The sequence below is a fragment of the Cephus cinctus genome, unplaced genomic scaffold (assembly GCF_000341935.2).
Source record: "Cephus cinctus unplaced genomic scaffold, Ccin1 Ccin1_scaffold0215, whole genome shotgun sequence".
Lineage (NCBI taxonomy): Eukaryota > Metazoa > Arthropoda > Insecta > Hymenoptera > Cephidae > Cephus > Cephus cinctus.
In genome coordinates this window covers 2,982,787-3,008,134 of record NW_014332933.1, presented here as the reverse complement: position 1 = coordinate 3,008,134, position 25,348 = coordinate 2,982,787, and the positions used below count along the sequence as shown (strand labels likewise).

The 25,348-nt window shown below is 35.4% G+C and overlaps 4 protein-coding genes across 17 annotated transcripts; 2 read left to right on the top strand and 2 right to left on the bottom strand.

Annotated features, from left to right (window-relative positions):
- Positions 1 to 461: 461 nt before the first annotated feature.
- LOC107265097 (protein wings apart-like) lies at positions 462 to 7,599 on the bottom strand. 2 transcript variants are annotated; one of them, XM_015734149.2, is made up of 11 exons: positions 6,908 to 7,599; positions 3,632 to 5,286; positions 3,297 to 3,545; positions 2,970 to 3,218; positions 2,674 to 2,898; positions 2,340 to 2,562; positions 2,036 to 2,251; positions 1,773 to 1,955; positions 1,600 to 1,688; positions 1,427 to 1,528; positions 462 to 1,333 (listed from the first exon to the last, which is right to left on the bottom strand). In XM_015734149.2, exons 1-11 carry the CDS (start codon positions 7,089 to 7,091, stop codon positions 1,184 to 1,186), a joined length of 3,525 nt encoding a protein of 1,174 aa, XP_015589635.1. In that variant the 5' UTR covers positions 7,092 to 7,599; the 3' UTR covers positions 462 to 1,183. The 2 variants fall into 2 exon arrangements, with proteins under 2 accessions (XP_015589635.1, XP_024938200.1); XM_025082432.1 differs by having other exon boundaries at positions 3,632 to 5,345; positions 6,908 to 7,090.
- LOC107265090 (germinal-center associated nuclear protein) lies at positions 7,600 to 9,904 on the top strand. Of its 8 annotated transcripts, none has more exons than XM_015734137.2 (8): positions 7,600 to 7,698; positions 8,359 to 8,463; positions 8,531 to 8,722; positions 8,790 to 8,951; positions 9,007 to 9,261; positions 9,336 to 9,473; positions 9,527 to 9,716; positions 9,785 to 9,904. In XM_015734137.2, the coding sequence occupies exons 2-8, from the start codon at positions 8,405 to 8,407 to the stop codon at positions 9,857 to 9,859; spliced, it is 1,071 nt and encodes a 356-aa protein (XP_015589623.1). In that variant the 5' UTR covers positions 7,600 to 7,698; positions 8,359 to 8,404; the 3' UTR covers positions 9,860 to 9,904. The 8 variants fall into 8 exon arrangements, with proteins under 8 accessions (XP_015589623.1, XP_015589618.1, XP_015589622.1 ...); XM_015734132.2 differs by lacking the exon at positions 7,600 to 7,698 and adding an exon at positions 7,716 to 7,894 and having other exon boundaries at positions 8,364 to 8,463; XM_015734136.2 differs by lacking the exon at positions 7,600 to 7,698 and adding an exon at positions 7,716 to 7,894.
- Positions 9,723 to 12,330, bottom strand: LOC107265093 (mediator of RNA polymerase II transcription subunit 4). Of its 3 annotated transcripts, none has more exons than XM_025082474.1 (4): positions 12,106 to 12,330; positions 10,606 to 11,012; positions 10,398 to 10,517; positions 9,723 to 10,325 (listed from the first exon to the last, which is right to left on the bottom strand). In XM_025082474.1, the coding sequence occupies exons 1-4, from the start codon at positions 12,114 to 12,116 to the stop codon at positions 10,156 to 10,158; spliced, it is 708 nt and encodes a 235-aa protein (XP_024938242.1). In that variant the 5' UTR covers positions 12,117 to 12,330; the 3' UTR covers positions 9,723 to 10,155. The 3 variants fall into 3 exon arrangements, with proteins under 3 accessions (XP_024938242.1, XP_024938241.1, XP_024938240.1); XM_025082473.1 differs by having other exon boundaries at positions 12,093 to 12,118; XM_025082472.1 differs by lacking the exon at positions 12,106 to 12,330 and adding an exon at positions 11,128 to 12,070.
- Positions 11,998 to 25,310, top strand: LOC107265083 (L-ascorbate oxidase). 4 transcript variants are annotated; one of them, XM_015734092.2, is made up of 13 exons: positions 11,998 to 12,134; positions 12,724 to 12,778; positions 12,846 to 13,075; positions 19,312 to 19,385; positions 19,844 to 20,136; positions 20,767 to 20,977; positions 21,064 to 21,341; positions 21,424 to 21,547; positions 21,668 to 21,888; positions 21,966 to 22,152; positions 22,767 to 22,982; positions 23,050 to 23,268; positions 24,216 to 25,310. In XM_015734092.2, exons 4-13 carry the CDS (start codon positions 19,319 to 19,321, stop codon positions 24,596 to 24,598), a joined length of 2,199 nt encoding a protein of 732 aa, XP_015589578.1. In that variant the 5' UTR covers positions 11,998 to 12,134; positions 12,724 to 12,778; positions 12,846 to 13,075; positions 19,312 to 19,318; the 3' UTR covers positions 24,599 to 25,310. The 4 variants fall into 4 exon arrangements, with proteins under 4 accessions (XP_015589578.1, XP_024938204.1, XP_015589576.1 ...); XM_025082436.1 differs by lacking the exons at positions 11,998 to 12,134; positions 12,724 to 12,778; positions 12,846 to 13,075 and adding an exon at positions 13,293 to 13,316; XM_015734090.2 differs by lacking the exons at positions 11,998 to 12,134; positions 12,724 to 12,778; positions 12,846 to 13,075 and adding an exon at positions 18,568 to 18,923.
- The last annotated feature ends 38 nt before the right edge of the window (positions 25,311 to 25,348 follow it).

Below are 25,348 nucleotides of genomic sequence, written 5' to 3'. Positions count from 1 at the left end.
CCTAAATTTTTGTCATACGTTCCAGGAATATGTCCTTACGTAATCCGAATTTTCCCTGATGAACATTCATCATGCATATCTTACGTAGCACTATAGCTTTTACAGGTAGAGTATTTTATTCATTGAATAGAATGTTACTAATCATCTTTGTCTATTTTGGATAATTAGAAAATAAATAATTTACAACGCCTTGTGAAATATGAAAATCTTGTCATTCTCCTCTGTGCTGTGTAACAAAGTATAAAAATGATATTCAATTGTGCATCTCCTCTATGTTTGTTGGATGCATTGCAAAAGGTCTTCCTCTATAGACCTATCATGCTCTTATATACGTAAGGATGCGATGATAATGACCTGAGTATAGAATGTAATTCAATAACGATGATATATCAAGTGATAATATCCGTAATATTAATAAAAAAAAAGAAGATAGGGTATTTAATGAGTGGAGTCGATATGCATAAGGTACAATTATCATTTATAAATTTAAATTTACAAGGCTTATTATAGTATAGATTTAATTTTAATATTAAAATAAACTTACAGAGCATAACACTATATTGAATATTCAATGGCCTACATTCGACCCTTGCACTGCCAATAAAAGACAGAAAAAGAAAAACATTCGAACAGAACATCCACGTGCAATAATAAAACTTACTTTGAAAGAAGAAAACAAGAATTGTTGCTATGTGTTTACCACTCAGTAAAAGAAAAAATGGTTGTGGCAAGAATCTTGCAAAAGACTGACATGCGCATCTGCAGTCTCTGTACCTTCGAAGGATGACCAATGAAAGGGTTGAATGAGCTGCGTTACAGAAGTTGACAGTAATAATAATCAACCTTTCGATAAGTGCCCTGGCATTCGTACTTAGAAGATCTATCCCTGTTGTGTACAGTAGTATCCTATGCATTCGTACTTAAGTAACAACTAATATCTTAATGTTAAACGTTCTGCTGCAAATCGAATAATAAATCAATACGATAATCCATGAGAAATACAGCAATAAATTATATAAATGAATAAATATATATCAAAATATGCGCTCAGTATCAGATAAATCCGCCCACGTGATCGCTATTAAAGAAATCCTCCTTTATTCGACGCGTGTAGCTTTGGCTCTGTTCCTGTCGCTGTTGAACAAAAATTACTTTCAACAAACTGATACTTGTAATATGCTGATCAGGATGAACTCAGTTCGAGTTTCATACTGGGATCCTCGAGCACCGGAAACAGCAACTCATTCTTAATTTCCACGGCTTCCGCGTCGGATAGTTTTAGGAACTTGATCACTTTGTCGGTAGCCGCTATTCCGCAGCTGCTTACTTCGTTCTGTGGTAGAGGTAACGCGGATACAATTATGATTACGTATAATGCCAATGACATTAAATATTCTAACTTTATGTATATCAAAGGTATAATTACCGATGCTGTTAAATTCATAAAATTGAAAAACTTTTGCAGTACAGTCACCATCGTGGCGAAAGTGTTGTCTGGAAGTCTGTTGCGAACCAAAGACTCGTAATCCTACAAGATCATTAAATGGCATCATTGACTTTGATTACATTATTAATAAATAATAAATGTCTTATATATACCTTGTTATCCATAACTAAGTAACCCAGTAAAAGCACTACGTATGCACCTATCAAAGTGTGTTCCATATGCCGACCTGCTTTCTGCAATACTAAAGTCCAGAGAATTGAGTATACTTTTGTAATAAAATTATTATTCATATATTCCATATAATATTTTAATAATCAATACGTACACTTTGTAACAGTTTCCTCGATAAATTCCTCTTGAGACTTAGTAGTCGTCGACACCGTTTCTGTTTGCTCAGAATCTTTTTTGCCGTCAAGAATGGCGTCGGTTTTTTGTTCCTCAGCACGCGCAAGCTCCTCTTGTTTGTAAAAGAGATCGATAAGGGCCTCCACGCCACTCTCACCAGAGACTGTAATAATATTATGAGAATGTTGATGCAACGAAGCATAAAACAATTATAGAGTAGGATAAAATCAATAATCCACTTACTGTCAAATACATTTTCCGGCGACGGTGGCGCCTTGGATTCAATGAGAAGCTTTTTATTATCGTCACACTGCTCCACCAGATTTATCAAAAGAATCAGAGCCAGCATCATCATATCGAATCGTTTCTCCTCCGGAAGAGAGTCTGGCACACGTAACAAAAGATATAAACTGCATTCCACGACACCAGCCTGAGACCCAACTGCTTGGCTACCAAAGGCTATAAAAGAATCATTTAATAAATTAGAAATCAAATTTATGTCATGGCTAATGCTACAGCAGCGGTTATAAAACAGTAATGGCCATACATTGCCTATTAAATCGATGCGTCAGATTTATGAGAACTTTGATGATAGCAAATAGACACTCTCGCACCACAGCACCAGTGGAGCTCTTGTCACTGGGATCTATGGTTGGGTAAATGGGAATCTCGTGGCCACAGAGATGATAAAGACTGGCCAGGGTGCTTACCAAGACACCATTATCGTACTTCAACAAGTATACTTGATTTTCCTCGTTCATGTGTGTAACCTGATATGAATAAAAAATAATTGCAACACTTGATCTATGACAGTAGATCACACGATAATCAATAGTAGAAATAAATGTTACGTGACTACTTTGACTTTAGGGAATGCTTACATTTTCTAAAACTCTTAAACATCTATCAACTTTACGTAGTTGGTCCAGCAGAGGATCAGTCCAGCCAGATCGTGGAACATTACTGGCATAAATATGGCGATGGCATTCTCGAATAGTCTTGACAATATGTTCAAGACCTCCTAATTCTCTTAGTTCCTCCTTGAACCATTCTCCAGCTCGTCTTGACGTCAAGCTAAGAAGCGTTTCCATGGCCAATTGACCAACCTATTAAAAAAGAAGACATTAATGGTAAGAATAAATAATAGTATTGATTTATATTCGATTAAAAAACTCACTGTAATATTATCAAGATTCAGGTGTTTTGCATGTCCCTGAGCTTGTATGTCTGCGCAAAGTTGTCGGACTTTTTCTTTATTTTTCAATAACTCAGCTCTACTAAGTCCACAATCGTCAAGGGCATTCTTGTGACTTGCATCAGATTCTAATAAGCTTAGCATTAGTTCTAAGCAGTCGCGATCCAAATCCATTGCTAAACGATCTTGGCTTAAGACAAACATCACTGTTGCTGTACATAAGCCTAGACTCTGTAAGAGACGAATGGGGTTTCATTTATGTACTACATTGCTTTGTTTTCATTGAAATAATCTTGTTATTCTAGTAACCTGATCTTTAGTTGCATCGTGCAGAGCTTTGAAGAATTTTGCCACTGTGCCATGAGCACGAACATGCATACGGAATGCAGGAGCCATGCATTTACTAGCCAATCGTATAGCCGAAAGGCAACGTGTAGCATTAGGATTGTTTTCTCTCAAAGTATCCAGAATATATTCCACGTCGTCGTTGAACTCTTGGAATTCACCACTCTCTTGGATCTGATGAGCTTTCTTAACATTCTTGACAACAGTATAGAACTGAAAGAGCAGCGCGACGTAAATGATTATTAAATGATATAAATAATAAAATTGTTTAAATAATGATATTGTATAAGTGTGCTTACTCCTTTGACTTTCTTGCCACATCGAATACTAGTTATAGCTTCAGTTTCATCGGTAAAGTCCATATCAGTCTCAGGATAAGTCACTACTCGAGTTAATTTGGAAGGTTCAAATTCTTCCTCATAAGCAACTGGTCCAGCACTCGTGTGTGAGCTGGAAGCTGTATTTTGTACGTTACTACCAGTACCAGATGTATCAGCAGGGTTGGTTTCCTTATCGCTATCACACCATTTGTGTTTATATAGCGCACGTCTTTTATTTCCGTTCGTTGCACCAGTCGAACGGCTTTTGAAAATACTGCCTTTCTTGGTAACGGGTTTGGTCATCATATTGGTCGGCGGTGCGGATGATGGTTGTGATTCTGGAATTGGACTTGGAGCATTCATAGGAGTCTCGCTTTCGGGATTTCCATTGGGACCTTCACTATCATCGCTACCAGAGAACCAGTCCTGGTCCACCAATGTTTTGGCAGCAGCCAATTCGTTGTCTATGACAGGTGCTAGTGGCTCTGGCTGTATTTCTTCTTTTATTTCCGTTTTAACTTCCTCCTTAATATTTACCTCCTTCTTCAATACTTCAAACGTTGGTAAATCTATGGAACAGTGTTCCACTTCGTCGGCTATACTTTCAGTTGGATCCACCTTTGGTTCCACCTTGGTATCAACATCACTAGAGAGTATGTCAATCAGTTCTTGAGTCGTGGTTGGCAGTGGTTGATCACGTCCTATCAGTGGCTCTATCGTGGGCTGTTTTTCATAACTCGTATTACAGTCAGTCTTGACGATATCGTAATGAGTTATGAGGGTGTTATTAGAGTCAGTAACAGATTTGCGTAGAGTTAATGAGAGTCCAGAGCTATGAGAATTCGGTGTGGTTGGAGTCGATGGGGTGGTTGACGTAGTGGGTGTCAAGTCCAGATGAAGATTCTTAGCACGGCTACGTGTTGTTCGGCGCATATCAGAATTATCTAATGGTATAGAGACAGTAGTAACTACTGGTTGCTGACAGGAACGTGTTTCTCTTACTTTGAGATCTAATTTCGGCGATATTTCCGGACTGAAAGATTGACGCTCCACATCCAGCTTAATAGGACTCGACAGCGGTGTCGTGATCCTGTACGTTTCTGGTTCAGATTCTTGACTTTCCTGGGTATCTGTGCAGACCAGTCGAGATGTTCCTTTACATATTCTCAATACTATTGGCGGTTTTGCATCCTCGCGATTAGTCATCTCCAAGCTTGTGCCACTGTCTGAAACTTCGCTGATTTTCTTTACGGGAGTGTAAGACGGTTTTGGCAAAAGCTGTTTGGGTGGTGGTTGCTGAAGTTGTAGCTGTGGCTGTGACTGCAGCTGCTGTTGCAATTGTTGTTGCTGCTGCTGCTGCTGCTTTGGAGGACGAGATCGTCCATACTGTGAATCAGGTACTTGTCGATAGATAGCCGCATCCGCACGTAGTTCCTCTGCTACGGGAGGGGCATTTCGGCTTTTGAAGAATTTCTTCGGCTTTACTACTGGTGCCGGTGCGGCATCCGGTTTGACGTCGGGATCTGCTTCGAATGAGAAAGGATCCTTTCCGGAATTAACACGAGCATTCTGATTTCCATAATCAAGCTTCATTTTCTTTGCTCCATATGTGTTGTGAATTTCATCTCTTCTTCCTGAAATTAGGAAATGAGAAACCTGCTTCATCGTGTACAATGTGTTGTATTGATGTTTGCTAGGTATATGTACAATTATTTTTTTATACTATAGACATTGAACTATTTAAAAGTAAATAATCATATCAATTTGTGTTTCTTACTAAAGATAGGAAACGCATGCTGCAAGTTTACTTTATAATCTCTTTCTTTCCAATGATAAGATAACCCACTTCTTTTGGAGCGTATAGAAAATTTGGATTTTGTTGGGGGCATGCTAATCATGTGTATAAACGAATATTTTTTATTTTATAGACTCTGCTAGCAACCTGCCAAATTATCACTTCCTATATAATGAAATTAGTACATATTGCACTTCTGATGTATACTTGAAAGATTTTTTATATACAGGGTGTTCCGAAACTACCTGACCCGGTGGGTATGGCGGTGTTCTGGAGGCTTTAATGATCACGAAAATGACCATTAGATTGAAACCTAATATTAGACACAATATATCCATATCTTATATACAGGGTGTTCCGAAACTACTTGACCCGGTGGGTATGCCGGTGTTCGGGAGGCTTCACTGATCACGAAAATGACCTTCCTTTTGTCCGGAAGATCATAGTTTTTAAATGAGAGCAGGTCAAAGTTGACCAATCAAAGGGAGGCGTTAAGAGAAACGTAGGCACCTACGAACTCTGAGTTTTCTTCCCTCGCTTTTGTTTCTCGGTGGCTTCGGGCAGGATGTCGTCAGCCGAAGACATGCCTATTGGAAACAAGAAACAAGCTACCGAGAAACAAAAGCGAGGGAAGAAAACTCAGAGTTCGTAGGTGCCTACGTTTCTCTTAACGCCTCCCTTTGATTGGTCAACTTTGACCTGCTCTCATTTAAAAACTATGATCTTCCGGACAAAAGGAAGGTCATTTTCGTGATCAGTGAAGCCTCCCGAACACCGGCATACCCACCGGGTCAAGTAGTTTCGGAACACCCTGTATATAAGATATGGATATATTGTGTCTAATATTAGGTTTCAATCTAATGATTATATTTATAGAATAGATTTGTGCTACTATGGAAAATAAATTTTTAAAAACGCAGATTGCAGATATTTTTAAAATGTTAGAATAATTATCAGTGTAACAACAATAGACTGTAAATACAGCATAGTTAACAGTTAACAGTTAACAGACTTCAACTGCAATATATCATAATGTAGTATTTCCACATTTATCAGGATACAAAACAGTGTAAATGAAATTATTATCATTAAAAAGTAATGGAGAATTACTATTATCTTTCTCTTTAGAGAAACATTTCTTGAAAATATAATTTTATGTCATTATCATTGAAGGCAAAAATATAGAATATAAAAACAGTGAAACAAAGTATTCTACCATTATTCAAGTATTAAAGTCGTTTCTCATGTGCCATTAGCTATATCATTGCATTCCAGTGTTTATAATTCTTGACATATATGAATGATAATTAAACATAATTAAGTTAGCAGCGATCTAAATGGCAAGAATACATTGTAGAGAAACATTGATAAGAAAATTTTACTTATGTATTTCTTAATACAAGAGATATACTATATCATTGCAGAAGTGTAAAGATAACATAATTAATATATGCGCTTACCATTGATGTTGGTGCTTCTGATCGATGTGAAGGAAGTAATACCCCATTTTCCAACAGTTCCTGCAGACTTGGCAGCGGATGGTCTGTTACTGTTTTCCCTGAAGAGCTTGTCGAACTGAATGCTAGCTGGTGTCACATTACTCACCTTACGACTATATGATTTAGTATAGCTACGTGACGTCATTTTCGTTTTCTATCTGTCTCATAAACGTTCTGCATTCCAAATGATACAAGCAATAGAAACAACTGTCCTTCTCATAATTTTGAAGTCTCTGGGGTCATATTCTTGAAACGCCAAGCCAGAACGATGGAGACGCAGGACGTAAAGTAAAATAAACTTGACCAAGTCAGAGTACCAGCGCCTAATGCGTCCACACGTGAAAATGCCACAGCACGATGCAATCACCGAACAGCTAATACAACCGAATAGAATCTTCGGAACATATGAAGGAAACAAACGCCATGTTCATTCGCTCTCTCCTTCGATGCACAATTTTACAGAGAACCGTTTTTTCTCCCGACTGATGAACACCCGTGTTACTTTCATGTTATAAGATTAACCAGTGTCTTCACTTGCCCTCGAATATTCTATTTCATACAAGGCTACATGAATTTAATTAGAAATATTAATCATAACATGATCTTTGCCATCTGTCGATGTTTTTCGTTCAGACTCTGATACATATAGGCACAAGAGGTACACTACTGGCACAATAATAACGCGACTGCACAGCATAGTCAGTAGGTAGAGCCACAAGGAACAGCTGTTTTATCAAAGGAGGCTTGTCCAAGTATTTATTTTTTACGTTCCTTTGCGTTCCATTAGATTCTTCAATTATTGGACAATCCGTTACTCTCATTCACATATTACAATCTGATCGAATATTAATTTACTATGTTTATACATTAGTTTTGCATATTTGCACACAATTTTTATTTCATGAAAGGAAAGTAATTCGTGTGATAGAAGACACCGGTGATATTTGTGTAATTTCTTTTTCTTCCTCTAAGATCAATATTTGCATGGGAATTCGGCATAAGAATTAAATGATTCATATTAGATTTGGTGGAATGCTATAATAATAATGAGTATGCGTTACGTTATTTTTTACTGTCATCTTCCTTCGACTTTTATATACTTTCTATCGAAGGATTTGTCACATGCTATTTTATGCAAAAGCTGATCGAGCTATTTAAAAAAAAAGGCTATTAGTACTTTTTTTGTTTCAATATTTGACAAGAAATAGTACTAATGGTATATGATATTGAAGCATCATTTATGTATTTATTGTTTGAAGGTATATTGATGTTCTATAAGTAATGAGAAAGAAATATTTTGTTTTTAAATGATACAGACTCATTTGATGCTTAACATAATTATACAAATTATTGGTTATTATTATATGTATACAGTTATTTTTGATGATAACTGTATAGCATACACTTTTCAGAATAGGTGGTCGATGAAGTAAGACTATTGTATTTAACATTACAAAAATGGAAGAATGTGGCAATGGAACTTGTTTTGCAATGTGTCCTGAGAAAGAACGATGGATGTGAGTTTATGTATTTTTGAGTTTATGAATTGTTCAACTAGAATTTCAATGGTTTAAATGTGCGTAGGAGGGAACGAGAAGGATTGTTACACGTTTTTGAAATGGATGAAAAGACGAAAAATTCAAGAAAGCCTAAGGCTGATCCTTCTAAGATTATAAAATGTTTCAATCGACCAGCAGCAGGTCAACTTATGGCTGATCCAAGTCAACTTCGGCCTGCACCAACATTACTATTAACTACACGATACCTTCTTACAAAGTACTTATCACATGAAATAGCTTATTGACTTTATACATATTTTACAACGATTTTCATTAATTTTAAGGATTGTTACACGTCGTGACCGGGATTGGGCGTTTATATATGATTTTATATTTGATCGATTAAGAGCTATAAGACAAGATATTATTATTCAGAGAATAGGTGTGATACAGAGTATTGAGATATTACTGCCAATTGTCCGATTTCACGTTTATGCTTCACAAAGGTAAAACAGATTTCTTAAATTTTACAGTAAATTACTGATACTTTGTTATTTATAGACTCTGTGAAAGAAATATCTCAGAATTCGATAAAAAAATTAATAATCAACATTTGCTGGAATGCCTTCAACGTTTACTTGTACTGTATGAAGAATTAGATAGATTATTATATCAGAAAGATCGTGATGTTAATACAAGCATGGATATGTTGTCCGTAACTGAGGATCGGCAACAAATGGAAGCTATATACATTTTATTACATCTCGGTAATATTACGGTATTGAACAGAGTTCTATCCCTTCCTAAAAGATACAGATAAGTTTTATTTAGCATATGCAATTAATATTATATATGATCATGAGAGTTAATGATTATAAATTTGTCTGCAGGTCTAGGGATATTGACTTAGCTTTGAAAATATCTATTTCATGGCATTTGAAAAATTATGTTCGCACTTGTCGTTTGATACAAGAACTTTCTCCATTATTGGCTTGCGCCGTTCTGTGCAACATGCCGAAAATAAGAAGGTAATGACAATACAAAAAGTATATTAATGATATTATTAAATTCATAATTTTAGACACGCCTTGGCAATCATGAGTTCAGGATATAACAGTAAAATGTTGACATTTCCTGGAATTAAATTACAAGAAATTTTGTTATACAATGACATAAATAACATTCGGGCAGACTGTGGATTATTTGGTTTGACATTCACAAATGAGAATGTTCAATTCCAGAAAGCAAGTTTTAATGAACAGCAAGTACTAGTAAGATACTTTTTGTAATGCTTTATTGGTTGTACAACAGTATTACTAAATTATTCGATTCTTCACAGGCAAATTCAGAGATGTATTTTAGCATACCAGTACTACAAGATTTTCTACCTCGGATACTTTTTGAATGTACTTAAATCACATCATTGAAATTAGCATAATAAATGGTATATTGAATTATATTAGAAAAGCATTTTATATATTTTGTATTATTAATAAAACATATAACTCCACATGGATGGAATTATTAAATGTTTTTTATATCATATTAGATGACCGTGTACGTTCTTAAATAATAATTGAAACACTGTTCTAATGTATCAAGTCATTTCATAAGTAATGCGGTTTTCAGCTGTTTGTGCACTATTGGAAATAACCGCATTACTTATGGGATAACCTGATATAACATAAAAATACAATTAAGATCAATATTTTACTGAGAATCACTGGACGAACTACTGGAAGAATCTGTAGACATAACTTCCACGTCTTCCGTTTCTTGTTTGTGGGTGTTCATAGCAACACTGCCCTGTCCTCCCATACTCATATGAATTTCCCCCGAAGGATGCCAAGCAAACTGATTTGCCTGTGAGACAGGTGGTTCTGCAAGAGTAATAGAATGTTATAAAGTTGTATATATTTTAAAGACAATTTAATATATATTATTTTTCTTACCTCCTGCGGGATGACCTGTTCTATGAAGGTCTGAGGTAATACCTGGATGAGATCCAAGAAGTTGTCCATTTAAAGGAAGATCGCTTTGCCTCCCCAAGTAACCCAATCTCATTTCGATGTCTGTAAACAGAATTAACAATAAAATGCATCCTACTATATACAATAACATAGGGCCAGTAATAATATATGACAGTATAAAATTAAAAACCTGTTGGATATGGTCGCCGAGGATCTCCTTGTTGCCACGTAAGTGGTGCACAAACTGCATTCGATGCACTAATCCTGTGAGCAAACTTAATGAGTTCTTCCGAAGGAACAGGTCTCTTATTTGCACGTGCAATAGACTGCAATTTCTGTTTTGCCTGGTAGATAGCAGTAGCAAGAATTTGCTCAGCTTCTTTCAACTGCCTTTGCAACTGTTGAATGTCCTGATCCTGCCTTCCAACTTCAGCTTTTAAAGCTTCCATTTTCAAATTTATTTTGGCTTGCTCAGCAGCTCGCTTTAATGTTGATTTCAATTCATTGTCCTTTGCTACCAAAAGTTCTGTCAATTGTGCATGTTCAGTACTTGAAAGCTTCAAGTGTTTCTGTGCTATTGTGTTCTCAATTAGCTCCCTGCAATTATAAACAATATTTACATATTAATGTACCCTATGATATTCAAAAATACAAACGCCAATTATTATCTTAATCAGAAAAATAAAACCGTACACATTTTTACATAACTTACTTGGCTATTAATTCAATATCATCCACTAAAGATAGAAGAACCTCTCGGGTACTTTTACTCGTCGACATTTTTAATATCACTGAAATTTACTAAAGAAATAACATCTGTTTAAACGAGTTAAAAAATCTGCGGCATAACCTGCTCCAAAAGCGTCAAACATTTGCCGACATGTTGTCATTTGCAAACAGATACCTTAGCTACTTTACTGACTGAGCACCAGATAACCTGAACTGTAGATATTGAAGCAACAGTAGATTACGAGATATTCGATAAATTCTTAAATGCATGTTTACAGCTGTTTATATCATATGACTTACAAAAATTACAAAGTATAAAAGAAACTACCTTTATCCCCTTACTTTCATATTGTTACCTACGCCTGTTAAAGTTTAAAGAAAATGACTAAATAAGCTTCGCTTGGTATTGTTTTCAAACGTTCACCGGGTTTCACAAGTTTGTAGGGTTCCTGAAACCCAACAGTAGAAAACAAGGGTTAACTTAATATATAGAAAATAAATATAAAATAATTTAATCACGAGCTGACGAGACTACTGATTGCTACTGACACATCTCCTTTATGAGAAAGAAGCCATCAGAAAAGAAGAAGAGTTAAAGAGTCGTCGCCAAAACATGTGGACTTACAATAACTCTATCAACATAAAATAACAGAATCCTACAACGCAATGTTATTTAATCATGCATCCGTAAATTCTGGAAAATTCCACGTGAACAATTATTACGCTTGTCATAATTTATAGATTAATGTCAGTCAGTTGTGCCAAAAGAAATAGTAGGTACAAAATAATTATCGATTGTTTACACTAATATTGACCTGGTGGATAATTACAATGAAGAATGACGAATTTACTGTCAGTTGGCGTGAGAAGAACAGCAGAAATTTATGACAGTCACAATTATATGCAGGACGGGTAAAAGTTTCATTGAGGACAAATATACATATATACATAACAGTCATACATAAAGTCCATCGCCCGGTGTCTCTCAAGGTAACTCTTGGTCAGTTATTATAGTAGCATAACGTATACACGTCCTTCAGTGAGCCGCCATGATTGTTCCTTGTATTCCAACTCCCTTTGCTCCTTAAGAATTTAATTTAACGTATGTGTCATAAAACAATATTCACATTGAAACAATATGCATAAGTATTCCAACGTATAGCAATAACGTTGTGTTACATATTCATCAGTTCAGAAAGTCGCTCCAATCCATTAATATCACAAGGTCAATCATCATCTAACAATATATATATCCATAAAGCATATCAGCATACTGTTTATTAGCATTAGTTGCATAACGAGAAAGAAGCCACGTCATGTGGATTAATTTTTTTTTAATAATAAATATAGTCCATTGAAATACCTTTTGCATATAAGATATGAAAACAAATAAACATTCCTATGTCTCACAAGACTGAAACCGGAAACAAAATATATAGGTAGTCTTGTATTATTGTCTTGTTGTCTTCTACTTTAGGTTTGCACTTTAAGAAAAGAATTTAGATTGAAATTAAGATGGGTAACCAACTGACTGATAATTATCTTTGAATGATGGCATACTTTATATTTTTATTATTAGGAGTTTTGTTATCTAAATAACGCAGAAGGATCCCGCAGGATTTAAATCATGCAAGGTATTTATCTTTACTTGATAATGATTATTGTCTTACGGACGCTATTATATGTTTTATGTGTTTTCAGACTGACGTCTGTTAAACGTTAGTGGCGGGAGTCTTTTTGTATCGAGAAGGAGGTCTATGTGTAAAACAATGTAATTGACAAATCAGTCAACCGTGAAACGTCTCAAACCAAACGATGACACCGTCATTGATCAATGTCTGGGTCTCAACTAGTAGAATTTGCTAAAAGCATGTGAAAGTTAATGGTTTTATATTTTGCAATGAATTGTTGTTCCATTGGACGAAATACAGGTGTGTACGCATTTTATATTTTTTTCTCAGTCTTTTTTTTCACGCGTCAGTTTCCCTGCTGTTAATCACATCTAAAGATTCTTTTGCATAAACATCCTTCGAATAAAACAACTTTTAATACGGTTAGATATATAATATAGGTATCAGTAGTGTCTATAGTACAATGCGACTATTCTTAAGTGTGTCATGTGATTTTATCAACATAAAAAAGGCGTATTTCCCACATTCATCTTTCCATTGAGTAAGTACGATAATTAAGATTCTTTAAGATCTTTATTATTTATTTTTGGATACGCACCGAATGAATTACATATATTAACAAACAATACGATTAAATGATGTTAAAAAATCAACACCGGTTATTTAAAAATACCGTGTCTGCATGTGGTACCAGTTTGCGGTATATTATTTTGGTGATTTGGCGTAATTCGACCTTCCAATCGAATTCTAATAGCCTGAATTTCGTGCGCAGTTATGAAAAATAAGTTTGATAAATTGATGAAAATAATTAGAATTACAAATTTATACGAATCCTCATGAAATATAGTCTCAATGTTCTTACATAAAAGGTCATTGATGGCTCCTCTTACAAAAATCCACTATATATAACTTTTATCGGTGGAAAGTAAGCATGCAAATATATGTTGCAGATTACTAGCATAAGATAACGTGTAAATTCTTGTGGAATTACGTAAATAGGTAAAACAAGCCGGCATAAAAAACGTATGTAATACCATAGCAATGCCCATCACGAGGACGATTAGCCTGAACGAAGTTGCCTTGACTTGAAGTGAATTTCAACACGTCCTTATTGAAAGTGCGTGGAAATTTTCGCAAATCATTATCGCTATCACTACGCATAGTACCTAGCCCGATCCACATATATAATATATGTAGGTGTATAGTCCATGATAATAATAAGCCAAAGATCGTCTAATTATTGAATGACAATACGAAGGTTTCTTTGTCTCTGGTACAACGAAGTGCTGTTTAACATATTTTATAAAGTCATCTTCATTAATTTGATGATTCCTTAAAACTACTCTGAGTCTTCCTGTTTATTAATACTTGTTTTCACTCTCTCGTATAGGCCGGATCAATGTTATATACTTTCTCTAAACAACCGGAACAACCTGTTTCTATTGCATTGCCTCTACCAAATCATCGTCATAGTTTTAATCGCTGAAATGACTCCTATTAAAGTCATTGATCGTACGTGCATCGCGGCATGATTGAATGAACGGAATAGTTGCGTGATCAATGGGACAAGGCTGCTGCTACCGATCAATTGGCATTGAGAACGTCACCTGACACTATGAAAATGGCTATTCGTGATTCGCCGACTAATGACCAAATTTCGTGGGCTTTTTGAAGACGTTTCTTACGTTTTTTAATCGAAAGAAATTCGTTGTCCCTGACACGATTTTTTTTAGTTACGATGCGAACTCCTTTGTTGCCTTTCGCATCAGAGTACAATTATTCATTAAATATGACTCGTGGACCAAGGAAGATTTTCAGTCAAGATAATCGATTAAGACACACAGTGGAGGTAGAACAAAAACTATTTTTAACAAGGACTTTCATTCATTACAATACAATAGATTGTTTCAATCGTTGATAAACTTTTTTTATTACTTCATAGTTCATTTATAATCTACTTGCTGTTTAACGTTACACAGCTATGCCATCAGTAGGACAGTATCACAACACAGCATTTCAGGTTTATTTGCGCTCGAGAAATCGCGACGATGACGTAAGAAATTGAGAGAAAAAAAATTTACTATCGAGAACCCTTCCAAATATGGCGTGTATCACCCGGAAAATGAAAAATCAGGCCAAATTAAAAAAGGATTACAAGATTTGTCAATTGGGTCCAGACGCTTTATCCTCGTTGCTGTTATTATTACATATTATCTTGGCATAGTGTATCTTTCTATCTAATGTAACTAAGAGTATCCATAGATTCTTCAATTATCAGCAATATAGGCCAACTATAGACTCAGTGGGTTTACTGTCCCATTACATAATAGGATGGTGAATAGAATCGATAGTTTTGCAACGTAGTAACGAGAAAGGCCTAGACGTACCAGTGACCGAGAAAGACCGTTGTCAAGTACTGGGATACGAGCATTTATAAAATTCTAAGAGTATATGCCGTTCTCGTGCCGGCATTTAAATTTGGAAGAGATAAAACCTATACGAGAGAGATTTTATTTGCATGGGATACTCTTGAATTGGTCTTATGACGTCAAATTCGAATGTTCAATCTTCAGTCACTCAATCGACATTTAAACTTTGAGACATTATGTTTTTCCTTAGTATTCAGATCTCTCGCGACCTGGTACATACTGTAACAACCGTATTTAGATACTTTCAAGACTGAATTTACTCATCTACCTGCATGGAAGGAATGGCCTTAAATATTTATAAGAATTATATAAGGAACTGGCTGATGTGTAAAGGAGAAAGGGGGAGGACAAAAATTTGACCAACCATTCCGATCTCATGGAAGTAACGCTTTGGCCTTTGGCGAAAATTAAAAGATCAGCACTTGGAGGATTAATGATTCCCTTTGAGTATAGGTATAGTACATCCTATAGATTTCGATTATCATGTGACCTAACAACTGAGGTGAATACATCGATTCTTTTTTATGGATATATATGCATGTATGATTATTTAAAATTTCTTTGTATACAGTTCAACGACATCCATTTGGGAATTCATGGGAATTTCTACCTGTCAAACGAGTTTCGAGCAGAAAAACTATGACCTTTAACGCCATGGTCTTTCACTTTGCGAAAATAGAATAACTGCATTTAATAATTGCAGTTACACGTACAATGCTTTGCATCGTTAAGGTAATCCATCTGGTATGTACATTGCATTGATAGATATGACCCAGGTATACGCATGCGTTCCAAATGCATCGGCCGGCGGCAAGAGAGAAAGTAAGGAAAACAAGACAAAAGGCTTTCCAAACAAAGTGCGCACAATTTTAACCTGCACAACATATGATGACGTTTATCTTTTATAACGTGACGTATAGGAAAAGTCTTCCACGAATTTGTAGTTACTCCCCAGGATTTCGTAATCCTTGGAAAGCAGTTTGGAATCAATTTAATAGATAGGGATAAGGATTGAACATTGGCATGCTTGCAGATGAATATCAGAGTGTAAAATTAATCAAGGTATTGTATGCGTCATATGGACGTTATAAATAAATTATTATAATTTTCAGCCGACAAGTTCACTCAAAAGTGTAAAAACGGACCACTCGTATTTTAATGAGAATTTTGTTTCAAGGCGGATCCGGATCAGGGGATTTCCGAGCCGCTGGCGTACGTGTATATATGTATATATGACATACATATATTTTTATCCAAGAGGAGGAACTTGAGGAGAAATCATTTCAAAAATGAATAAATCGATGATCACAGTCGTAGGATCAGGTTTCCGGGATGTCCCTGCCTCGAGAATCATTTAATTATCGCATTGTTAACGCTTATTTATACATCTATTTAAAACTGTTATCCTTGCATTTACGCAAGATTTTACGAAGCACGAGTAAGATTCATCAAAAGACATTGTGAATTGGAATTATCTTCTATGACGGTTTTCAATACTTTTTCCCCATTTACTTGAAAGTCATTGAAATTCAGAATTTCCTTGTATGCAACGACGCTATGTGAGAGTAAACAAAAATACTTCAATTCAACTTTTTTCCATAATAAATTATCCATCCAAGAGCAGCTGTCCGTTCGAATGATTCTCATGTAAATTTTGCACCGATGATTGCTTCCTAAGAATGATTTTATAAATGACTTTTCAACACAGTACAAAAAGCACTTGGACGTTTGTAATGGGATTTTCTTAAATGAGCAAAAGGTGTATTAATAATGATGGAATTGGGGATAAAAAATTCAGTGGGTTTTTTATCTTGGATCAATTATGTATTTCAATGGATATACATTGTACGTATGTCGTATATGTAAACGTATAGTGTACCCAGTTGGTCTACTGATACTTACTCTTGTGTTGGTACTTAACGTGAAGTTCCGGGAGCAGAAAGTCTCGTCTACCTTGGCTTTACGCTTCCGCATCGATGTACTTTAATTCCTGTGCAAATGATCCGCGCCGTCGGCTAGGCCTCCAAAAAGCGATTGCCGATCTTCACGCTTAGTCATAGCTTTTCGTGTATTATGAGAATTCACTGTATACCAATTAGATAGAAGGACATGGACTTCCTTGATGAGTAGTAAAACGACTTTGTGCTCTTTTTTTTTTCCTCAAAGCATAAATGCATTAGCAGTCTTCGTAGACCTTGCCCCATACGAATCAGTTAATGATTTATAATTCATAAGAATTATTATTTACACGAGTAAAGTTAAACCGATTATGTAATTTCATTCTTATTAGCTTCGATATTCGTTTTCTTAATTTTCAGTTAACGAAAAACTGCTTTATTATCTAAATTTAAAATATGATGCTGTTTCTCGTCGAGTTGCATACCATTATGCTTTTCACGATGTTAATCTTCCGTCAGCTTTTGCATAATATGGATGATCTAAAGTTATGACTGTTCACGAGAGTATTTTATTAGAACAATGTTGCGTGGAATACGTTTACCTACTTTTATAAATTTATGTAAAAATATTTTTCGAAACTTGCGTGCGAATTGTAGTATAAGAAAATTCCAAGAGGAACCTGCTTTATCGTGCTGCTTAAGTATCAAATATCAAGATGATAAATATTTACCTGGATACGTGACAATTTTTTTTTTTTTCTTCAAAATCACTTCGACCAATAATCTATACCGATTCACGTAAACGACTCCTGAAATGAATCTTATTATTCTATCTTAAACATATTCTGCGGACTGTCGGATCGTCACGTACACCAGACGTGATAGACGACAAAAGCAACTAATAAGAAATTCCAGTCTGACTTAAGAAATAAGATTAACCAAAGAAAAGAGCAATACAATATTTTCCACATGGTTATTAATTTTACAAAATCATTTTATCACGCGCCAATGACAAATCAATACCAGTAACTAAAAGTCATATAAATGATTCTTAATGATACCAGAAAACCTAATGGTTCCTATGAAAACGTTAATTAAGAGAAATGTATAAGTGACGAATATACGTTTTCAGAAATGTAAAATGAATTTCTCGTCTTATCACCTTATCACCAGGTGGTATTAACGATATGTATAGCAAATATACCTACCTGCTCTTAATACTCATGGTAGACAGACACGCGCATTGATTAACCTAAAAGTCTATCAATTTGCTATGGTAATTATTAATATTCCTAACGATTAAACAATAATTATTAAAGTTATTGTAAAAGATTGTGATTTCGAAATTGAAGAATTATTAATCACTTTGTAAAAAACAAACTTAACGACGATTTATACAAAAATATTAAATCACAGTTCTCCAACGTGGGAAATCCGATGACGATTTCATAACGGAATCGGTGTGGATTATCCCTAGTGGATATATCATCCCGTTCTGCAATATTCAGATGGAGTAAGAGGACGATGGTTCCTGTGTGGGGTACACATGACCTCCGAGAGTTTCTTGTATAGAGAAGCGAACGGCGTCAAGTTGATCCAGTCCTTCGTAGTCCGTTGCTCTACCTTATTGCGCCAAGAAGAAGACGCGTCTTCGGATTCGTACTCGACTTGTTCCTCCTTTCGGTTGGTGGTGCAACACCGAGCTCTTCTGAGAAGAGAGTCGTTTGCACGCGCAACAGGAACATTTTTAGTGACTGATAATAAATTTTCACAGTTACCATTATTTCGAGTGTTTTCTAATCAGTGTATAAACTTGGTGAGGTACGGTGGTAGACTCATGACTAATATTTGTTAAGGTTATTAATTTACGTTTGTGATACGTGTTACCGTCTATTGTTGTTCGAGATTCGATTATTATTTTTGAATTTATGAATATTCACAACAATTGCATATTGAAAGAAATTTTTGTAATTTTTTATAACACTATTTTTATGGTTACATATTTTATTTTGTATTTCGGAAAAATTTTTTCGTAAATTTTATCAATGCTTAAAAGCTCATCGCTGTTAAAATCTTTTGTTTATGCTTATTTGAATTTGAGGATCTTTCAACGTATATTTTATGTAGTGATTGAGTGAATGTATTTTCCTTGATAGGAAAGATTCGTTAAACTTATTAATTTATAATAAATTTCATTTTACTGTTACAGATTTACGATGGTCACGTGCAGCACTGCATTTCTTGCTATTCAGTTGGGCATTATTTTCCATACCTGTTTTGCCGGTGAGTCAAGTCTAGAGACAATATCAAAACATCAAAGAATTCAATTAAAGATTTTTACGTTACGAATAACTTCGTTGACACTCACACTGACATTTGTTTTTTAACAACAAATTTCCTTCTCGCTATAACGCTCACGTTGAATTATGTAAATATTATAAATCCAGTCCCTATTCGCACGCTAGTTTTGGCTGTCTACGTGCAATTAATTGAAACACGCAGAAGAAAAAGTCGTAAAATCCAAGAAAGTATCGCTGATATGTATAAACACCGTTAAGGTCATACATTTATGTGAAATGCCATGACATAACACAGCGTAAATTTAATGTCCGTTATGTAAAAGTAGTCAAGCGCATAGATTTAATTGAGCGTTCATCAAACTGATATTTTTTACTCCCATATCTAGCCAAGTGTGTAAACTTAAAAAAAAAAACATAAGATTTTCAATTTTCTTTTAACAGAGGTAGTGATAACAGCGGATAATGGAGTCAATTGGAATATGAAAATTGATGAGGAACTTATTGACACCCTGGATTGGCGAGATCATCCTTGTAGACGAGCTTGCAAGGATAATGCACCTCCGATGGACTGTTACTATTTATTCAGGGTGGAACATTATGAGACTATGAGCAAAGCTTGCTACGATTGTCCATATAATCAGACAGATTGTTTCCGGCCTCACTGCATATCATCCGACGGCGTGAAACGTTCTCTTATCTTAGTCAATAGACAAATGCCAGGACCTTCGATCGAGGTAATTGTAATGGCGTGATGCAAAGTTGATCCTGTAGGAGTTCCGGCATCGTGTCACTAACAAGTATTTAATTAAATGCAATAGAGTCAGCAGTTGAATTTATGCTACTTGATTATTATTTGTAAAATATTATAATTATTGTACGCGCGAGAATAGGCGTGACTATATTTTCACTTGATAGTACGACCTTTAATTATGTGATAATCAATGTAATCTGGTTTGAAACTAATCAATCGTAAATTTATATCCGGCATAGAATGCAGCTTATTAGCATAATTCATTCGATTGACTATTAATCACTAGATTGACTGGAGTAGGTTTGCTAAAGTATATTTTAATTATCTCTTGAGAATGATTACTAATTATTGAACTGCATGATCATCCGCGTTAAATGATGGCACGCGAGTGTTGATTAGCTTGTATAATTAATTAGTGATTAGAAATTTTATTGATAGCTTGATCAAACTATTAAATGATTCGTTAACGCAATGAGGATTAATTGGACATTATAGTATGGGGTTTGATGAAATAATTGATTAATAATTAAATTATACTTATTAATACAGTACAGTTGAAAATTAAGTTTGAGAAATTATTTTAATAAAATTTCATTTATGCTTTCTCCATTAGGTATGCCAAGGCGACAGAATTGTTGTGGACGTGATAAATTCCTTGACGTCCGAAAGCACCAGTATGCATTGGCATGGACAGCATCACAGAGCTACTCCCTATATGGATGGTGTACCTTATGTTACTCAGTGTCCTATTTTACCTGGAGCTACGTTTAGATACAATTTTATTGCTGCCACTGCCGGTACCCATTTCTGGCATTCGCACTCAGGTAATAAGAATCCATGTAAATTTATAGCAAATTTTATCCCAATTATTTTGCTTGGTTACACCTCGGTCTTTTTTTTATTATCGCAGGACTTCAGCGAGGTGACGGCATGTTTGGACCATTGATTATACGAGTACCTCCTTCCAAGGATCATCACAAGGACCTCTATGACTTTGATGAACACAATATGCTAATTCAAGACTGGGGACATTTATCCAGCACTGAAAAATTCTTAGCTCATCATCATTCAAACGGTGACAACAAGTCGCCAAATCTTTTAGTAAATGGACTAGGTCGTTATCTACAATTACAAGATGCAAATGGAACAGTAATAGATATGCCCGCTGCGACGTTTTTGGTAAAACAGGTAATACGAAGTTTTATCTTTTTCTTGTTAGGATCATCTGTCAAGGATCTGTGTAATTAATATCACTGTTTACTTTCTGCAGAATTTCAGATATAGATTCAGATTGGTGAACACAGGATTTCTAAATTGTCCTATTGAGGTATCTGTGGACAATCATACTATGTATATTGTCAGTACTGATGGCAATGATATTGATCCGATCGAAGGTTGGTTTGCTGTATGCACGAACTTCGGTTACGATATGATTAAATTATTGAAGAAATTTTCATTCATGGATTTCTCAATGAGATATTGTCATATGTCATTCTGATTATTCTTCTTCGCAGCCGAGTCACTCGTGAGCTATGCCGGCGAAAGATTTGATTTCATAATCGAGATGGATCAAGATATAGATAATTATTGGATTCGTTTTCGTGGTCTGATGGATTGCGACGAGAGATTCTTGAGTGCACACCAGGTGGCCGTACTGCGGTACGCAGGCGCGCCAGATATGAATCCTATTGCTGAAGTTTCGTATGACCGAATTCCTATGAATACCACAGCCCTAGTAAGTGTAGAATTAGTTTTATTTTAATTACATGTTATACACAAGGACAGTTTGGAATATCAGACACCTTCTTGCAGCAAGTGAATGCCTTGAATCAAGGAACGGAAACGAATACCAGTGTCAGTATGCCTCTGTTGGCAGCTATGGATCCTAATGACGAATCCAACACACGGGAACCTGATCAGCAGTTTTATATTTCTTACGATTTTTACAACAAGGATAATCCACATTTTCATCGCAAAAACCTCTATGGTTTCCATCAAGGTAAACTGCATTTCAAATGAGATCTGTAAATTCATGGTAAGTCCGGGATTGCAGCTGCAGTGGCAGGTTCATTGCGGTTTCCTTGAGAAGTTCGATAATTATATAGTTTTCATTTATGACCGTGCATTGAGATAAACGGGGTATTGGAATGTGTCTTTGAAAAAAAAATTGAACTTGACAGAACATGATATATGATAAAAAATAATTGTATGGCATTTTAATCTTACGTCAGAATAACATTATAATAACTCTAAGAAGGTGGATCATAAATCATACACTGTTATTCCGTATTTTGTTTTAATCTCATACTATGTACACTAGATCTACAAGAAAAATAGTTTGAAGTGACAGATGGTAAAATGTGAGGTCCCCAGGAAATATTTCCCATTGTCAATGCTTCTTTGTCAAAGGTAATGTAAGGCAAGTCAATGGAAACCAATAAAAGGCTATTTACTACCTCAACCAAAAGAGCATTAGCAATTGGGAGATATTGTCACAGAAGTCCCTAGCATGGAACACGTGTTTTCATCTGTCACTTTAAGCTTGATTTACTTAATTTACTACCCCTATTGCATATATTTATTAATTGACATTGTATTCGTTTCTTTTTTTAGTACATGATAACCAGCAGAGACTGTTCACGCCACAATTGAATCACATCACTATGAAGCTGCCGCCATTTCCACTGTTATCACAAAGGGATTCTATTGGAGCAGAACAATTTTGCAACGAAAGTACCGTTCAGGATTGCGATAAGGATTTTTGTGTTTGTACTCATGTACTTCAGGTTAAACTAGGCAACGTCGTAGAGCTTGTCCTTGTAGATAAAGGTTTGTAGATTCAGTCTATTATACTTCATATAATTTGTCAATTTTATTTAATATTATTCTTATGTAGGTTTCACCTATGATGCTAATCATCCATTCCATCTGCACGGTCATCGGTTCCGTGTTGTAGCCATGGAAAAAGTTGGCAAGAATGTGACGGTAGAGGAAGTTAAAGAATTGGACAGAAAAGGGCTTATTCGTAGGAAGTTAGATAGGGCTCCATTCAAAGACACCGTAACTGTTCCTGATGGTGGTTACACCATAGTACGTTTTCATGCTGACAACCCGGGTAAGCGAAATAATACAATGGTTGCATCTATTTATTTTTTAATTGTGTTTTCATTTTATTGCAAAACTACATGTTAGTTTCTATTTATCAAAAATTTCATTTAAATTTTTTATCTTTATAATGAAAATATCCTTGCAACTTATCGACCGAGCAATAGCAGTTCAAGGAGGAATGGAACAGGCTGTTTGTGTGGGAGAGTAGTAACACAGACGAGGCTGGAAGCGAGTAACCTTCGTACCCAAAAATCTCATAATTGAACTGTACTTAAGTGTAAATAATTGCTGTTTATAAGCAGATGTAAAATTTCCTTGCCCTTTTTATTAATTTTCATATGTGATTCTGTGCAACAGTGCGACAAGTGTTAGTCATCGGAAGACTTCAATTTTGTGTATTACATTATCTGACAGTACCTTACGTAGAGAAAATTTTTCTGTGTGAAGTTACCTCGCCACCATTCTTGTCTACGTGGCAATTCATTCATAGAAACAGCCTGTTTCGTCCCCCCTTAAGCTGACTTAGAATTTCAGTCGAAACCAGTGGGAAATCCCGGACACGCTTTCAGTAATCGGTTATTGCTCTAGATCTTAAAAAACGCTATTAGACTTTTTATAAATTATCACAAAGAACGGATAGCAACGGATTTTTATTCTGTTTCTCTATGATTCTCAGCATAAAGCCACATATACATTCTTCATGATTTGAAAAAGCATTATTTGATTTTTCGATAGCGCTAAAGACGTTTCATTTACATTCTGCATTCACTTTGTACGATTTCTCGGACAATACAACACCTTATTTGGATGGAATACGTTACCATATAATTTGCTGCGTACAATCGTGTTGTCTTTTTTTATTTCTTTTTATGCTATGCCTATATCTATGTGTACTTCTACGAGAAAGTCTAATTGTAAGAAGTAAGGTATTGAACAGTGCTATTTGTTCCTCAGGATACTGGATTTTCCATTGCCACATCGATTTCCACATGGAGCTGGGAATGTCGCTAATCTTCAAAGCCGGAGAGCACGAGGACTTTTTACCGGTGCCTGAAAATTTTCCACAATGTGATAGCTGGATGCCTTCTGATCCTCCGGAGATAAGAAAAAAAGTCATCCCCGAGACGACGACGTCCACCGGGACGCCTGTGACCGTAAATAACGGAAGAGAGAATGAAATTGATGATGCAATAAGAAAAGAGGAAGAGTCCATCATCAAATGGCTACCCTTAATTCTACGTGAACTGGGAGTGGCGTCTTCAGCTTCATTGCCAATAATCAATTCAGCAACAATAACAATATGTATTGTCGTTGCAAGTATTAGAACTGTCTTGTAGTATTTATTTATTGTTAAATTAGTGTAGCACAAGATTGCTATTGGAGAAATATCTACACCATTCCCATAGTCAGTATTTAAAAATGTTCAGTTATCATATATTTATGACTTTCTCAGACACAATTATTGAGATTTAACAGTGACGAGGTGTATACTTGATACTTGTGAGGGGTCAATATTGTTAAGCTATCTGATATACTAATTTCAAGACGAAAATACTAGATTAAGAATTAGTGTTTAATATTAACTTCGCAATCCAAAGCTCAATATTTTCTAAAATCCGGGCTGGTTTATAGATGCGTTACGTAACTGTGATATCAATGTAATTAATTTCATAAGTGACTCTTCTATAGGAGCTTCAGATTTTTGGAGGACAAGTAAACGTGTGTATTATTATAATAATGTATAAAGATAAGGGCTCAATTGCAATCAAAGACAATCAATGACGACAGATAATTGATCGTGGAGTACGAATAGGAGTATAATGTAGGCGAATGAAGAAATTAATGTACTTTTTAATTTTATATCAAACAATCTATAGGTTATAGTGCATATCGGACAAAGGCAATTGTACTTGAATGTAAATACAGTGTTATAAGAAGATACTATAAAATAGTTGTATTCCTGTCACGAGAACATTTCTCGGCATTTAACCCGCTACTATGAAAAATTTCGGTGTAGAGTATTGTAATAAACATTTACAAAATTTCTAATTAATCGCATTATACACGCACGTGGTAGTAAGCGCACG

Bases quoted from the DNA above. Each gene is read 5' to 3' on its own strand.
- LOC107265093 (XM_025082472.1), bottom strand. From the start codon at position 11,195: ATGTCGACGAGTAAAAGTACCCGAGAGGTTCTTCTATCTTTAGTGGAT. The intron at 11,013-11,127 runs GTAAGTTATGTA...TTATAATTGCAG, and splicing joins GATATTGAATTAATAGCCAA to GGAGCTAATTGAGAACACAA. The intron at 10,518-10,605 runs GTTTTTAATTTT...TTCTGTTTACAG, and splicing joins TCGGCGACCATATCCAACAG to ACATCGAAATGAGATTGGGT.
- LOC107265083 (XM_015734090.2), top strand. From the start codon at position 18,649: ATGACCTCCGAGAGTTTCTTGTATAGAGAAGCGAACGGCGTCAAGTTG. The intron at 18,924-19,311 runs GTACGGTGGTAG...TTACTGTTACAG, and splicing joins CAGTGTATAAACTTGGTGAG to ATTTACGATGGTCACGTGCA. The intron at 20,978-21,063 runs GTAATAAGAATC...TTATTATCGCAG, and splicing joins TTTCTGGCATTCGCACTCAG to GACTTCAGCGAGGTGACGGC.
- LOC107265090 (XM_015734137.2), top strand. From the start codon at position 8,405: ATGGAAGAATGTGGCAATGGAACTTGTTTTGCAATGTGTCCTGAGAAA. The intron at 8,723-8,789 runs GTACTTATCACA...ATTAATTTTAAG, and splicing joins ACACGATACCTTCTTACAAA to GATTGTTACACGTCGTGACC. The intron at 9,262-9,335 runs ATAAGTTTTATT...ATTTGTCTGCAG, and splicing joins TCCCTTCCTAAAAGATACAG to GTCTAGGGATATTGACTTAG.
- LOC107265097 (XM_015734149.2), bottom strand. From the start codon at position 7,091: ATGACGTCACGTAGCTATACTAAATCATATAGTCGTAAGGTGAGTAAT. The intron at 5,287-6,907 runs GTAAGCGCATAT...TCCTAATTTCAG, and splicing joins CAGAAGCACCAACATCAATG to GAAGAAGAGATGAAATTCAC. The intron at 3,219-3,296 runs GTTACTAGAATA...CGTCTCTTACAG, and splicing joins ACGATGCAACTAAAGATCAG to AGTCTAGGCTTATGTACAGC.